The sequence below is a fragment of the Podarcis liolepis genome (assembly GCF_965112155.1).
Source record: "Podarcis liolepis genome assembly, chromosome: 8".
In the NCBI taxonomy this organism is placed as follows: Eukaryota; Metazoa; Chordata; class Lepidosauria; order Squamata; family Lacertidae; genus Podarcis; species Podarcis liolepis.
In genome coordinates, this window is record NC_139560.1 from 38,679,123 (window position 1) to 38,694,554 (window position 15,432).

General features: G+C 38.5%; 1 protein-coding gene across 5 annotated transcripts in view; it reads right to left on the reverse strand.

Moving 5' to 3' along the window:
* Positions 1–15,432, reverse strand: part of RP1 (RP1 axonemal microtubule associated) — a 182,902-nt gene that overhangs the window by 2,648 nt on the left and 164,822 nt on the right. For all 5 annotated transcript variants that reach the window (XM_083517865.1, XM_083517868.1, XM_083517867.1 and 2 more), the window contains 9 exons: positions 12,102–12,309; positions 11,188–11,247; positions 9,666–9,844; positions 7,893–8,109; positions 4,269–4,414; positions 4,024–4,099; positions 2,657–2,735; positions 2,191–2,434; positions 1,079–1,157 (listed from right to left, as the gene is read on the reverse strand). In XM_083517865.1, coding sequence (XP_083373991.1) covers positions 1,079–1,157; positions 2,191–2,434; positions 2,657–2,735; positions 4,024–4,099; positions 4,269–4,414; positions 7,893–8,109; positions 9,666–9,844; positions 11,188–11,247; positions 12,102–12,309 — 1,288 coding nt within the window. The remainder of the gene's footprint in view (positions 1–1,078; positions 1,158–2,190; positions 2,435–2,656; positions 2,736–4,023; positions 4,100–4,268; positions 4,415–7,892; positions 8,110–9,665; positions 9,845–11,187; positions 11,248–12,101; positions 12,310–15,432) is intronic.

A 15,432-nucleotide genomic window follows, 5' to 3' on the forward strand; every position in this document is an offset into this window, starting at 1 on the left:
GAAAAAAATATCCTCTAACTGCAATGATTGTTTATTGGCACTGATTTCTTGGAATAAAATATGTCAGTTAATATATCTGCAATAGCTTCAGATAAATCATAACATAAAATGTCCGAAAAGCAATTTATTCCCTCACAGTTCTGGACATTCCTCACTCCAGCCTGGTAAATACTGACATTTACTCATAAATGATGGAAATCTGGGTGAAGCTGGGTCATTTATTGAAGAAAAGTAGTGGTTCTTGAAATGTACTGGTACATGTCAAAATTGATTGTGTCCTGAAGTTTGCTTTGAACATTCTCTGACAGTTATGGGGGAAACATCATGATTAAATCTTTTTATCTTTTTTCTTCCAAAAACTGGTTTGAGAAGTTAGTAAATGAAGCAAAGAATGAAGCAATATGGGGAGAAATAGTGGAAAGCAGATTCAACTTCCCCCCTCTAATTTAAAATGTTATCTAATAACACAGTAGCATGCAATTAAATGGATTTTGAGAAATTTCTAAAAAACAATACTGAATTCTTGAGACATACAAGTAAAGAGAATTAATTTTCTTAAGGAAGCAAAATAGTCTTAATAAGCAAAAAAAATTACATTACATTTCTTCTTGATAGATGTCATGTAGACTTGTGTAAATCAAAATAAGTGGATTTAAAAAACCCAAATGGTTTTCCTACATAATATCTGAGAGTCAAGTCACATGCTATTCTGAGGGCTCTATAATATGTGGCATCAATTCTGGCAATGTTATAATTCTTTTTTATTACATTTATATCCCACCCTTCCTCAAATTAGCTTATAGTGGCATACATTGCTCTCTCTCCCCCATTTCACATTCAGAACAACCCTGTGAGGCAGATTAGATTGAGTGAAAGTGGCCAACCAAAGTTGCCCAGTGAGCTTCATGGTGGAATAGAGACTTGAACCTGCATCCCTCAGGGCCTAGCCCTAGTCCAATACTCCATCTGCACCATCAAGCGCCTGAGGGAGATTTGAGGCATTTCAAAATTGAAGGTGTGGATTCATATGCAGATAAATGACAACAAGGATATGCAATAAACCTACAGGTATACTTACCAAATCCTTTGCCATCATGTCCAATTTCAATTTTCTGCAGCCTTCCAACATCCTTTGTTTTGATTCTGAATGTGTCAGTCTTCAAAATAAGAGAAGCAGCTTTCAAAATGTGACAAGTCTATGTCTGGAAAACAGTATGCTTATCTGGGACTGGTTTAACTTTATCTGTGTGCAGGGGGTAGTGGATGGCTGGAGGAGTGCATTATTGTTACTGTTCCTTTTCTGGTACAGTTGTATGCTGCTAATTTTCAGCTCTTCCCTGAAAACATAAAACATGTACTTTCCACATTAGGTTTTGAAGGTTTCTTGCCTTTTTATTGGTTTCAGAACCCAAGAGATGTTTTCTCTCTAGTAAGTGCATTATGAATTGCCAGTCAGGTGAAGAAACAGCACCTTTTGTTTTCATTTTTTTAATTTATCTTTTGTTTATGGTACCCAAACCTACCTTTGGAAACATAAAGATAAGCGATTTGACTCTAGTTACAGCCAAATCTCTCAAGTGGTATACAATTTGGTTCAGAATATAGTTTCACTTCCAGTATTCTTGGCAGCAGCAGCACTTTATGTGCATGGATAGTACATTTCCAAGAAGCACCACAACCTCCCACAACTGCATCTTTCATCTATAGGTAGAAGATGCCCTAAAGACAGCAGTGAAGATGGTTTCAGACAGATAACTAAAACAAGGCTAAATGGAAAGTGGAATCCTTTCCCTTTTATAACCTAAGGCTTCAGCATTTACTTTCATTTGCAGGCAAGATGAGGTGGAATCAAGTCACAGTCTGGCCAGTATTTTACAGGTTTGTAACTTAGGAGCACATCAGGGTTTTGATCATTTAAAGGAACATTCTACACATGTGGCAACAAACTCAGGATTGCCCCAATCCAATAGGAATCTGCAGCTAATCATGACTGAGGAGCAACCTATAGAATCCAAACACGTGTTTGTCTCATTTGCATCACAGTCTTAATTGTGTTTAGTCAGACGTAAGCCAGGTAAGTGGTGGACCTAAGACTGCCAGCTAAAAGTAGCACGTGTACACCTAAAGCTGTAATGTATGAAGTGCCCCTGAGATATAAAGGGTGGAAAACATAGACACTGAACTATTTACCTTTGCTCTTTCAAAGGGATCTCGATGATCTAGAGACTCCTTGAGTTGAATTAACTGAGATGTGTCCTTGTCCCCAAACAAAATTATATGCACATTTGCATCAGTTCCTGCTCCTCTTTTGTCACCGGTGTACACTTTAATAATATGCTCTATCAGATTTTCTGAGCTACCGTCTTCTTTGGTAATAAAAGAGAGAGGGATTTCTTTCCTTACTTCAGGTTCATTAGCATCCAAAAGGAATATTCTAAAAGGAAAAGGAAAAAGTTTGACATCAAGCCACATAGTGATGGTTAAAATTCAATATGGAACTTAATAAGGAAAGGAAGAGAAAGAAATATAGTTAATTTCTACAGACGTGTAGAAATAAACAGGGATATTTAATAAATATTCTGTCACATGCTATTGGCTAACATGCTAGGCAAGTCAACAAACATTTAGTGTGATTTAAATATGTATAAAAACTCACTCATTCACTTCAAATATGTATACAGGTTCGTTCTTTGGGGCTTCCTTCAGGTGGAGTGCTTTAATATCCAGTTTGCAAGCTACAGCAGAAGCAACAAGCAATGAAAACAATTTGCTTCACATCAGATATTAATTTGAATCTAGTACTATCTAATATGATAAAATTAGATATCAATAAATGGTCTCTCCACCCTATTACATCTCAGCCTTGCACTGAAAAGATGTACTTTTGGGCCACAATGGGAGCTTTTCTTCAATTGTGAACAGCAAGTCCATGTGTAAGTGTGTGGGGACAATTCTGTTTGAGACCATGGAAGGGCCAAAGGGTCACCTACTTCTGCATCATGATCCCCATACAGCAGGGCATAGCAGGGCAAACTGAGGGACAAATATCCAAGACCCAGACACTCCTACATGATCAAGTCCTATTAGGATGATAACTTTGAGACTATTTTATCATACTGATTTTAAGAGGAGCAGTTGAGTTTAAATACATTCTTTTTGTTCAGTCACTCTGCACTTGTGCAATGTAAGGATTGAAAGAAGCAAGTTGGTCATCACAGAGAGGCACCCTGGCTCTACCTCTATACCAGAAGTTGTAGCCAGGCTCAGCAACCACATGCTTGAAGAATAAGTAAACAATTATTTTATTTCAAGCTGCTTTTCATTAATATATGCAGCGCTCTGTATCGTTTTAACTTCTGCTTCTTTAATGCTTTACACCACAAGCCTATGCAAGCCTACTCAAAAATAAGAGTTCAATGCGATTTACTCCCAAGTAACTATGACTTCAACTTTAGTGTTTTAAGCTTGTGGTTGTGATCTTCATGCCAGTTCAGCACAATGAAGTCTTGATATGATTTTATTCACCAAGAAAAACAGAGGGAAAGTCTTGTTTACAGTAAAAGTGGGCATTCTCCCCTTTAGCAAATGGGTGTTCACTGAGCAGTTTGAGAAGATCTTGAATTTCAAAGGTGCCTAATTCAGAAACTTATAGGACTTTGATAGATTCCTTCTAATAATGGTCACCCCCAAAGCAAAGGATGCTTCTTAATGAATAAAGCACCCAGAGCCCTAGCTACATCCCTACCCTAGACCTGATCAGGTATTTGTTTATTTAATTCAATTTGCATACTGCCTTTCATCTGTAGAACTCTCTGAGGTTCACAGCATAAAAATACAAGATAAAAAACACAAAATACAGAATAAAAACAAGAACAGAAACAAACCACTAAGCCCCCTGCTGGTGTTGGAAAGGCAGCTTTGCCTTGCTACATGTGCGGCTACTGCTATTAATATTAATGTCTAATGTAAATACAAATATTGAGAAGCTATTTCAGTGGTATCTTCATAATAAAATAAACTTACATGATTTGCTTCCAATGAGTAGTGTAACTTTGTGTAGCTCCCCCAAATCCACAGCATCTATCTGACCTGTAAATGACTAAAAAAATCCAGCAATATTTAGCTTATTCTCTCTCTCTCTCTCTCTCTCTCTCTCTCTCTCTCTCTCTCTCTCTCACACACACACACACACACACACACACTTCTGTAATAGGTTTCAGGCACAAATGTAAATGACCATTCCAAACATCTGTGAAGAAGTGAATTACCTCCCTGTCTTTTCCTAGCTGAGATGGCAACAAAAGCTTCCTGTTTTCAGTGTCGCCATTGGTTCCGTATATACACAGAGACATATGTATGGAGCTGATTTTGCTTGAGGCATCATTGAAGAATACTTTTACATCATATGTAACAACTGTAAAATAGAAAGGAAAGCCAAATCCAATAGAACACCTTGTGTAACTATTTTGTAATTCATTACTTTATAAATTTGCTTCCTTCCATTTGCCACATACTAGTCTTGACATTGTGTGTGTGTGAAATTATGCTTAGAGAGGTGCTTAATGGTGGTGTTCAACTAGGTTTTACTCAGAGTAGACAAACTGAAATTAATGGCCCAACTGAGTCAAATTCACTAACTTCAGTGGGACTACTCTGAGTAAAACATAGGGCTCATTCATATACACTTTCATTTGCCCCATCACTTTCCCCTGGGGAAACCCAAGGTTTAGCACTGAATCGGAACAAATGGCAATGGAGGTTTCTGCAGATTGCCATCTGCTCCAGTTTAGTGTTAAAGAGCAGGTTTTTCCAGGGGAAATGGTAGGGCAAAGGTAAAACTGCTTGGACCCATCGCTAGAAAGCATGTGGAAGTATGGATGAGCCTTTAGCTGAGCTTCACTCCTATGTGATTAGGAGCAAAGGCCTTTTCAACTCCCACTTCTTAGCAATTCACTGAGGAATAATACAGAAGACACATCCTGCTGAAGTGCCCCTATCCCCAAATGCCTAATTCTATTTACATTCTGTAAATAGTTTAGTGCTCATTTCTGTGTTGTTTGCTTCAAGAAAAAAATCTGTTTGCAAATGATATGGAAATGAGTGCTAAACTTGTACTATATTCCACTATAGTTCCAGAAGTGGCTTTTGCATCATATGAAAGCTCAGATATAACACAGAATTTGACAGGGGAAATTTGTTTAAAAGGAATAAACTGCCAGTCTACTTCATGGCCTTAATGTACAAAATGCTCTGTCTTCCTTATCTTATTAATTTTTGTAGAAATTCACTGGGGTAGGTAATTAATACTACTATTTTGGGCAACTGAAGCTCAGCCAACTGCACCATGCTAGCTAATGATTGTGGAAGATGTGGGTTTAATGAATGTCTAAATGTGATGAAGAGCTCGTGCAACTGCTTTATAACATTCCGAGATTCAGATTTATCACCATGAATTTTCATGGCATTATTGCCACTACACTTTTGGAGTCTCTACAAAAGAAAAGACAAATCTGAGGGTGCTGTGGAACAAAATATGGATTTGACAATATGTGGAAACAGCCACACAACTACTGCTCATGACACCACCAAGGAACTGATCTTCAGGCCAATCTGTCTGCACTACTTTATGCACTCTGGTCCCTGGGTGTTTGTAATAATGAACTAAGTGGCTTCTTGAGAATACAGCCCTTTGCCCAGATCTGGATAAAAAAATGAAACAGCAGATGGTTGATTGGCTTACAGAGTTAGGAACTCAGATATATTGCAGGGATAAGAGCTACAACTGCAAGAGTACTGGGTTGTCAAATTCGCAAGCCAATCACTACAAAGATTTTAAGCTGCTTAGGTCCCTCTGACTTCAGAGAAAGTGAATTACCTTAAACCAAGTACTCTGACTGAACTAGCTTGGGCACCCAGCTATTAATATTCAGGATGTAAACTGTGTTTCCAAGGTGCATTCAAATCAGGATTTTAAATATATACATTTAGCATTACAGATGATATATATTCCGAAAAAACATATTTAACATTGATTTGATTTTCCAGAAAGAGTTGTGTGTATCCAGTTGAATATTTTGGTTAATTATATTTGCTTGATGGTGTATGTGAGTGAAAGCTCTGAACTTAGGTAAAATTTCCATAGGTAAAATAGTTATTGTAGCAATATGTATTATAACCTTATGTATAAAATCTCTCCTGCTTCCCCTCTCACTTTGAAATACTCTCCTGGTTCATACGTTCACCAAAGATGAGTTATATCTATAGATGAGTAAAACAGATTCCCCACCCCCCTTCAGGTGTTATGGGTCAAATTTCCAAAGTGTGATTCAGAATTCATATATGCCCCAAGTGTAGTTCACTGCATACTTATCTCATCCAGATCTGTATAGATGCCAATGGATCTCATTTAACAGTGGTATTATTTAGTGGTATTATTGGATTCAGTATGGCTCATTATAAATTTGTGTCATAAATAAGTGTAAAACTAGTGGGAATGTACATAAATTAGGCATGCCATATTTAACACAAACATGCCTATCATGTAGCTTTTATTACAATTATCTATTTACCTATAGTTAATTAATTTATTAATCAGTTCAAAAGCAGGTGATAATTTAAGTGACTAATGTGCATATTGCAAATAAACTAACATAGGCATCATTTTGATATATTGAAAAAAATGAGATAATATATGATCTAATAAAGAAAAGCTACTACTCATTACAGCTGCTTGAAAGTTATCTCCATCATTCTTTCATGTGATGAAACTATGGTTGAAAACACAGTGAGGTCACTGGCCCCCACAGCATTTCAAGTCACATTTGCATGTTGCTGTACACACTAGAGAAGACAGAGATGTTTTCACCTGATGCATACTGCCTGTTTGGTTTCCCTAGGCCTGCAACTGCCCCTAGCTCTTATTCATGAAGCTATCATCTACACATGTGTAAAGTCTGTCTCAAACGCACACACCTCAGCTTAACTGAAAAGTGAACGTGGCTTACATTTTCATATTGCATGGAGGCTGATTCGTGGGGAAAACACATCAAGCAGTATACAGGATTGTGCAGGATTGATATGGATTGTGGACATCAGGTGTCCATGACTTCAGACACCAGTGGTGAGGCTGCCTTGGAGCCAGAATGTGTACACAGCCTAAGAGTGAGTTTCAAGCATTTTTCCTTTATTTCCTTACATTCAGTCCATGTAGAAGCCAATGCCTCCACCTGGAAATTCTGTGTCTAACTGAACACTGTGACCATGCTGAATACAGGGTCTCCCCCAGATCCTGGATATTAGGACAGCATCTCATGGTATAAGCTTCTATGCATAGCTGGAGTTTGGGAGTGAGAAAAAGAAAGGTGAAAACCTGAAGCCATTCTCTAGTCTTGCTGAACATAGAGGTGAAGGGAAAGCTATTCCCCTAGTTAGAAGGCAATGCTATCTTTTTTTACTTTAATACGTCAGAATCAGCATAACTACAGAAAAGAAACCTACTCTTAATTCTCAGCCCAATGAATGATAATGTTCCTTTAACATTTAACCTACAATTAAACCAATCAAAGCTTGTAACTCTATTTATTAGACAAATTCTCCATTTTTTTTGTGTTTGGCGGGTGTTCACACATGAGATACAGACTGAGGCTGTGTGTCCATATTAGGGCCTAATATACCCACAGTCTCAGTCTGTTTCATGTGCACAGACGGCCTTCCCCACCACCACAAGTGGAGGGATAACTTGTGTTGCTCTAACTTATTATGTGTTGCTCTAACGTATTTTCTTAAAGTATTTTAAATGTGTGCTTAAACCATATTATTTTATTACAGCAACTTATCTTGGTTTGAACTGTAATAACAGAGGTCTTCTATGCCTGATGCCAATATATACCTACCGGAAAGTGCTTCCCTTAATGGCCACTCTACAGGGAATTCAATCCATTGGTCTCCATTAAGAAGAGGAAGTGTTTTATTTATAGAGAGACTAAAGGTGTCCAGGGTTCCTGTGTTCTGCATTTTACAATGATGAAACAACTGGAATATGCTTTCTCCCAAGTGATGAAGCCCAAACGTCACTTTATAGAGCATTCCCAAATCATCTGGGAAATACACCTAGAAATAAATGACACAGCAAGTTGACCTTTTGAGTGATTCTGTTGGCTTTAAAGGACATTTTGATATGCATTGTACATCCCTGCAGACCTCAGAAGGAGCACAAATGGCCAATATAGGTTGTTTTGAGATTCTTCCTCTGAGAGCCCAGTCTTCCTTCTCCCCACTAAACAGCTAAATTTACTTACTGGCTTTGTAAAGTAAACCCTCAGTATGGTAATGAGGACACACATTGGGCTAGATACAGATGCAGTCATGCCTTATCCCCACTGAAATCAATGGGACAACACCTTTGGAGGTGGGGATGGGAGTTAATGGTGGAAGAGCTGGCAATTCTTCCCCTATACAACCCTGCCAGTCTCTTGCTGCTACAGTGGATGTTGGGGGGAAGGGCAACTGTAGAAAAAATAAGTATGGCAGCTCCAGGACTGGTGTACTTTCCTTTCCCATCCTGGGGGTACGTCAGGGGGAAAGGATGGCTTTGGATCTGGTGACCCCAACAGGGACATATTCCTCCTGCCTAATTTTTGGCTTAGGTCACCTACCAAGATGACCAAAGCCATTTTAGCCCGACAACCAGGGCAGAAGCCAGGCTGCAGTGGGTCTAGAACATCAGTTCTATCTAGGAAAACCTGGAGCAGAGACACTATCACTTGTTCCAACACTATGCTCACAAAATGAATATTTGGGGTTGGCCAAACACCATCGGGTCTTGAGAGGGCTTTTCTTGAGAGGGTGGTATAACCACTGTCTCCTTGAGGCCCGATGGTTTCATGCCATGCTGAAGAGAGGCATTAACCACAACAATTACCCACATGGCCAGTTCCTCTCTGTCTGCTTTTATTAGGCAGGCTGGGCAACAGACTAGAGTACAGCCAGTGGGTCGGCTATCTCCAAGGAAACTATCAACTTCCTCATGTAACATATGCCAAAAAGAATCCAGAGAAAAAGAGGGAGCCGATGATGAACTCACAGAAGAACCAGCACATGCATTCAAGCCAGAATGAAAATTAGTGATTTTATCTGTAAAGTGTCTTGCAAGCAGGCCAACAAGGGATGTGAAATCATTCCTCTCTGGGGAATTACCCCCCAAAGAAACCTTTGATCACCTGAAACAGTTATGTTGGATAACTCTGCACAGATGCAATGGTGTTGGAGGAAAACAATTTGTTTGGCAACTACACTGCCATGGAGTACGTTCAAACTGGGCTGCTGCCTGCTTGATTCACCACAAGTTTTCTACCAGTATTGCTCTAGTCAATGTCCTTCCAGTTTCATTGCCCAAAGCTCTGGGGGAAACCAGGGGGCACACCTGGTTTTGCTTAAACATAATTCCTACCATATTGACAAGAAAATCCCCAAGTGCTACCATAAAACCATTGGGATTCACCGGACTCCTCAGACAGGCCATTTTAATAGGTCCTTCACCCCTGCAATAGAGTTGGTTTGTTAGCAACTTAACCTATGCAGAAGTATGCAGCTGCTAAATTAAGCCTAGACAAAGCTCATCTACAAAAAACATTGGCAAAGATGATAACAAGTATACATTATTTTACATCATATGTTACTTGGTCCTCAGCTTGATCTCCTACTTTATCCTCCAAAGAAATTGGTTCAGATTTGCCATTGCATCCATAAAATACCAAAACAAGTTTAGAAATGTTTCCCCAAGACATCTTAAATTCTTCTGATGAATTTTCATGACATTCAGTGAAATAAATCTTCCATGAACCTTCTGAAAAAAATGAAATTGAATAACATTATGAGAAGACTAAACAAGTTTTTGTAAATAAAACCAATGGGGGGGGAACAGTAGGCTAAAACGTTATGGACTCTTCTTTAAACCAATTGTTTCATGAAGGGATAAGCTCAGACTGTAGAGCATAAGACTCTTAATCTCAGAGTTGTGGGTTCAAGCCCCATGTTGAGCAAAAGACTCCTGCGTTCTAGAGGGTTGGCCCCTTCCATCTCTATAATTCTTTGATTCTAGAGCAGGCTTATATTATTATTATTATTATTATTAACAACTTTGAGACATTAGAGAGGAATTAACAATGCTTGAAAAATAATATGATAATAAATAGTAATTCACAAACAGACAATTGCATTATATATATTATAAGCAATAGGATATATTTATTTACATGTATAGAAACCGATAATGATAACATTTAAGAGTAAATATTCTCAAATAGGGTTGGACAAAAACAAACAAAAAAAAGAAAAAGATGAAAGGAAAAGGAAAAAATTAGCTTAATTGATTCTTTCTAGAGTAAGCCGCTCCAGGGATGCATATTTGACTGCTATTTGAGATTTGCATCCAGAATCATCTTCTTTTTTTCTTTCATTCTAATTTTCAAATTATATTTGGTTTAGAAGCTTTATGAAAAGATTGACAGTTCACTTACAGTATTTCATGGAAATACATAGAAAATAGTTTCACATTTTAAAATACGAAAGAAACACAAAAGTTTAAATGAAAAACCATAACTCCATAACAAAGAAAATACTTTCTGTCTGGCATTGAATGAAAGTGCTTGTTATAAAATCAGAACTGATCAAACTGCACCCTTTAGTGAGCATCGTTGTACTGTACAATGTCCTTTAGCTTATCATCCAGTAATATATTAAGGATTTCCTTTTCTGTTTTATACAGATCATTTCCCTCTCTTACTTTCACTATTTTGGCAAATTCAGCAATATGAGCTGTGCTCTACCCTCTCACCCGTTGCTCACCAGTGGATGGTGAACTGATCTTTCCCCATCTCTGGCTAATAGCTAATTGTGCCACTCTCAATGAATGGAATATGATCCCTTCATCATCAAAGAGTGTTATGTCTTTTAGAAAAACCAACAGGTTCATAGGTAATTAATGAATTATTTTTTAAAATGTTTCACTTTTTATAGAGACCCAAAAAGATTGCAAATTCAGAGCAAGTCCCAAAATATGGTGTATGTGTATGTGTGTGTGTACACACTCTCTCTCTCTCTCTCTCTCTCTCTCTCTCTCTCTCGGTAGAAATATGCTATTGTTAGAGACAGAATTCTGATTGACACAGCTGCAGTGATATAAAATACCTGATTTCATCTCTTGCTTTTGTAACAGTGAGGCAGTGGTGCTTCTCCTTTCCTGTATTTCTAATTAAAACAAGATGGAACGTTGCATTAGTTTTGCAAAAGAATGTCTAGATAACCATGAATGTCTGTATCATAGATGGGGAACCTGAGGCCCTCCAGACATTGCAGCACTCACTATGACTGCCATCATTCCTCACCATTATCTATGCAGGCTGGGACCAATGGGAGTCCTACAACATCTTGTGGGCCGCAGTTTTCCTATCCCTTTACAATTTATTTTAAAATGTTTTATTTAATATTATTCCTAAAGACTTGGGAAATGATTCCTGGGGTGAAATTAACGAATTTTGCTGTGGGCTTGAAAGACTCCAGTCAGCTTCCCAGGACTGGTTTAGCATGCTGGCATAGTCTGCCCTGCCTCAGGTGACACAAAGGAGGTTTCAAACTCTGAGTAATAAAACTGAGTTATTTCCAGAGTTCAAGCCTGGAAAATCCAAGGCAAACTGAAGAGAGGTAGAGAAAAAGCACCTACCACTAGCAGCCGCTAGTTTAATCAACAGTCAGATTAATGATGCTTCTTCTCATATTGTAGGTGGAATGGCTGTGAACATTCCATGCCATTACAGTAACTCAACCAGTGGTTTAGAACGGGGTGGCTTGCAGACAAATGACAGGAAATCGGTGACAGAAAATTCCCATAAAAATTGCATTCCATTTGGTTGCAAGTTCTAATAGTTTATTAATATTCTTTATTCTAACTGCTAAGCTGGCCAGGGCCATTGCTGTGGTAAGCAAAGATTCTGCATGGTGTGCTTTCTGTTATAACAGGCTTATAATAAATAGAAAAAGTGGCATGGTCTGCAGTTCTGAAGGAGATTCTCAGCAAAATAAGTAATATCTCAAACAATACTGACCTGTACCAGTCAGAGTTACTGAGGCACATCTTTTCCTATCAGTTCTGTCTCTCAGCCATGTTTGAGCCATAAAAAGTATCTCCTTTCCTGAAAACTTTGGCTCCTTCACAATAATCTTCTCAAGGTGCCAATCAGAGCCTTTTCCTTTTTCCACAAGCAGCTCAGATAGAGTTCCGATATCTATGGCTTCCACTTGAAAAACATCCACCTGGGGGGATCACAATTAACATTCAGAGGGCTTAATAAACAGAATAGTTAGGCTGGAACATCATAAAATGAAACTGCCAAGCATCTAAAAGCAAAAGGACACCAAAGTGTTTTATTATTTAAGGCTGACAGACACTAATGAGGAGACTTGGGAAACCCAATTCACTCACAGAGCAAAACTAAATTAGAATACATTGGCTTCCAAACAGAATGAATTGGTACGATCCAATGAAATCAATGGACCTCTGTGGGCACATGCATGGATAGAAAAGAATGAGAATCTGCAAACACATGACTTGGGGTCACATTCATTGCTTAGCTGCATACACATATCCAATTGTTAAGGGTTATGCAGAAGTGAGGGACAATTTACAAAGACAGATTTACACAAACACTAATAACTCTAGGAACTATGCTTCTGCTACATAAATTGGTCTTATTTGGAGTTAGCCACCTATTAAGGTCAATTGGACCACTGGCCAATGAGCAGGTCATGGACTGCAGTTTAATATTTAGAGAAATTTGCACATTGCAAAATCCCTTTGATTTATTGTTTAAACTGTAACCATCACCTTGAAAACATCTTGGCACTGAAAGATAAATTTGATGCATAACATTCTCTTGGACTAATCTACCATTAGAAATAGAAATGGATGAGATGAAGGCCAATAAAATGAAACACAGTGCAGTCAGCTAAGTGGTACTGCTGGCAGTTGCAGCTCAATTGCTGGGGCAGAACAGAAGAAATAGCCTCTTGGTAGTGGCATCATTGCTACTTACCAAAAGGGACAAGATGATGGTGGGGTTGGGGCTGTGTGGGCACGATAGCAAGGCCAATCTAGCACTCCAGCCACTGTGCCTGCATAGTCCAGGTCTCTCTGTGATCTTGTGCCCTCCGCTCCTGGAAAGTGGCAGCGATGCTGCAACCAGGAGGCTATTCACAACTCCACAACACTGGCTGAGCTGCTCCCACCTGTTATGGTCTGTCTGAAACCCCAGCAATGAAATACCCTCCTAGAATTTGAGATATTTGTCTGGTACCATATCATTTGTCATCTATGTGACAGACCACATAGAGGATTAATATGAATTCTCTTCCACTGTTTTACTGCTAGTTTCATTCATTTTGCTGTTTTACAGTTTAAAGATTTCATTATGGGCTTGCCTTCAGTTGTAAGCCACCTTGGGGACCTATTGAAGGAAAGTTGGAGTACAAAAGATATCTTGGGGGGGGGCAATAAGTTTTAAAAGATATCCTGCTGCTTCTCTTGTTGAAACTGTACTGCTTTGAAGTATATGTGTTTTATCTTCATGGTCACAAAGTCCCAAACTGAAATTTCAATGGTTCTGTCTTAGAAAGCAAGCAAATTCCCTTTAAAACCACAGCAAGCCCTTTCATATTTTCATTTCCACTGATATAAACTCCATATTTTTTGTGATATCCTTAATGTACAACACATCACCTTAATGCACAGAAATGTTTCCCAAAGCCTCATGTTCTGAAAATGCCAATCAACTTTCTTTAACCTGAGTTGGCTTTATCCCACATTTATCAATGTCAGCTCCGAAAGCTTCCTCTTTCTGTTCATGGCAGCAAGTAGCTGTCTTATCAGCAACAGATTCAAAATAAACAGTCTTTGCATAAACATCAATCACATATCTTCAGTACCGGTAGTTCAGATTTGATGGTTAGTTAGCAAAAATATTCCCAGCAAAAATGGAAATGAAGAATCAGGCACACCATACCCCTCATCTTCAGGTCTTGAATGTCAATTGCTTCCCATAGCCCTTAATTTCTACTCATTTACCATAATCCCCACTTTCAATTTTAAATACTTCCCTAGAAGCTAAAGGAAACTGTTATAGCCAGGCTTGGATTTTTTTAAAAAAATATTTAAAGCTGAGATTCATAACTCCTAGTTTGTGGCTTGATTATTCCCCTCTTTCTTTTGGAAATACTTTATTCCCTAAAATAGAATTACAGAGATGGAGTCTGGTGAAAGTGGCATAAAGAGCATCATCCTTAATTTGAAAACTGGGACATCTAGGGATAGAAGTAGCAGTGAAAGGATCCCACAAATGGCTAGTACTTGCCAATCTTCCCCTTTAACAAATTCTGATATATCTTTTCCTCTGTAAGGATTTGCATTTAACACCTTTTGACAAATGATAGAAAACAATATAGATTAGATGAAGAAACAGGAGAATTGCTTTAAAAAAAAGAAATACCCTACTTAATATTGGAAAAGTAAGGATTTGAACTTATTTCAGATGGTACTAATGAGTTTAAAACAAGGTTTTGCTAAAAGTAAGAGTAACATTAGCTCTATTAACACGTCACATTGCTCACATTGAGGGCATAAGCAAGGAGCAGGGGTGTGCTTTTAGCCACAGCTGGCCATCATATCTTTTCCTTTCAGTAGCCACATACCACATGTGGTTGTGTGAACAGAAAATTTAATGCATGAACTCCTGCTCATGAAGAGGGGCTCATTGCAATCAGGTTGTGAGCAGGAGCTTGTGCATTGGTTTTTGTGTCCCCACAACCACATGTGACATATGGCTACTGAAAGGGAAAGAGAAAACATTGGGAGTGTAAGATTCGTGTGACCAAAAGGCAAAAGTGTTTCTTGAGAAAAAGTTGGAACTGAAGCCTGCATTCTTGGGAGTCGTTTCTATATGGATGCTAGACTAAAAAGGGTATAAACAGAAACTGGTGTAGCCTGCATACATTATATGGAGCTGGGCTAAAAACATGCCCCCATTCTTAGCTCTGTGCAGCTGTGCTCTATAAATAAGAAACACATGAATAAAGTTATTGATTTAAAGAAAGCCAATAAAGAAAACTGGAATGACTACAACAGAAAAATAGTCTAGGGGGAAATGCAATCTATGTTATTGTCACTAGAATAAATATAGCTTTATTTGCTTTTGGTAGAAAACCAGAATCACAGAGACCCGTAACCTTTACTTTACAATAGGCAATGCCTCAAATACACAGGCTAGAGGGCTTATATACATGTTACATCCTCTTTGGCAGGGGATGCTGGGAAATATCCACAAGTGGTGACCATAACATGCGAGAACTACTCCTGTGGAAAGTCACTGTGCCAGCACAAGCTGC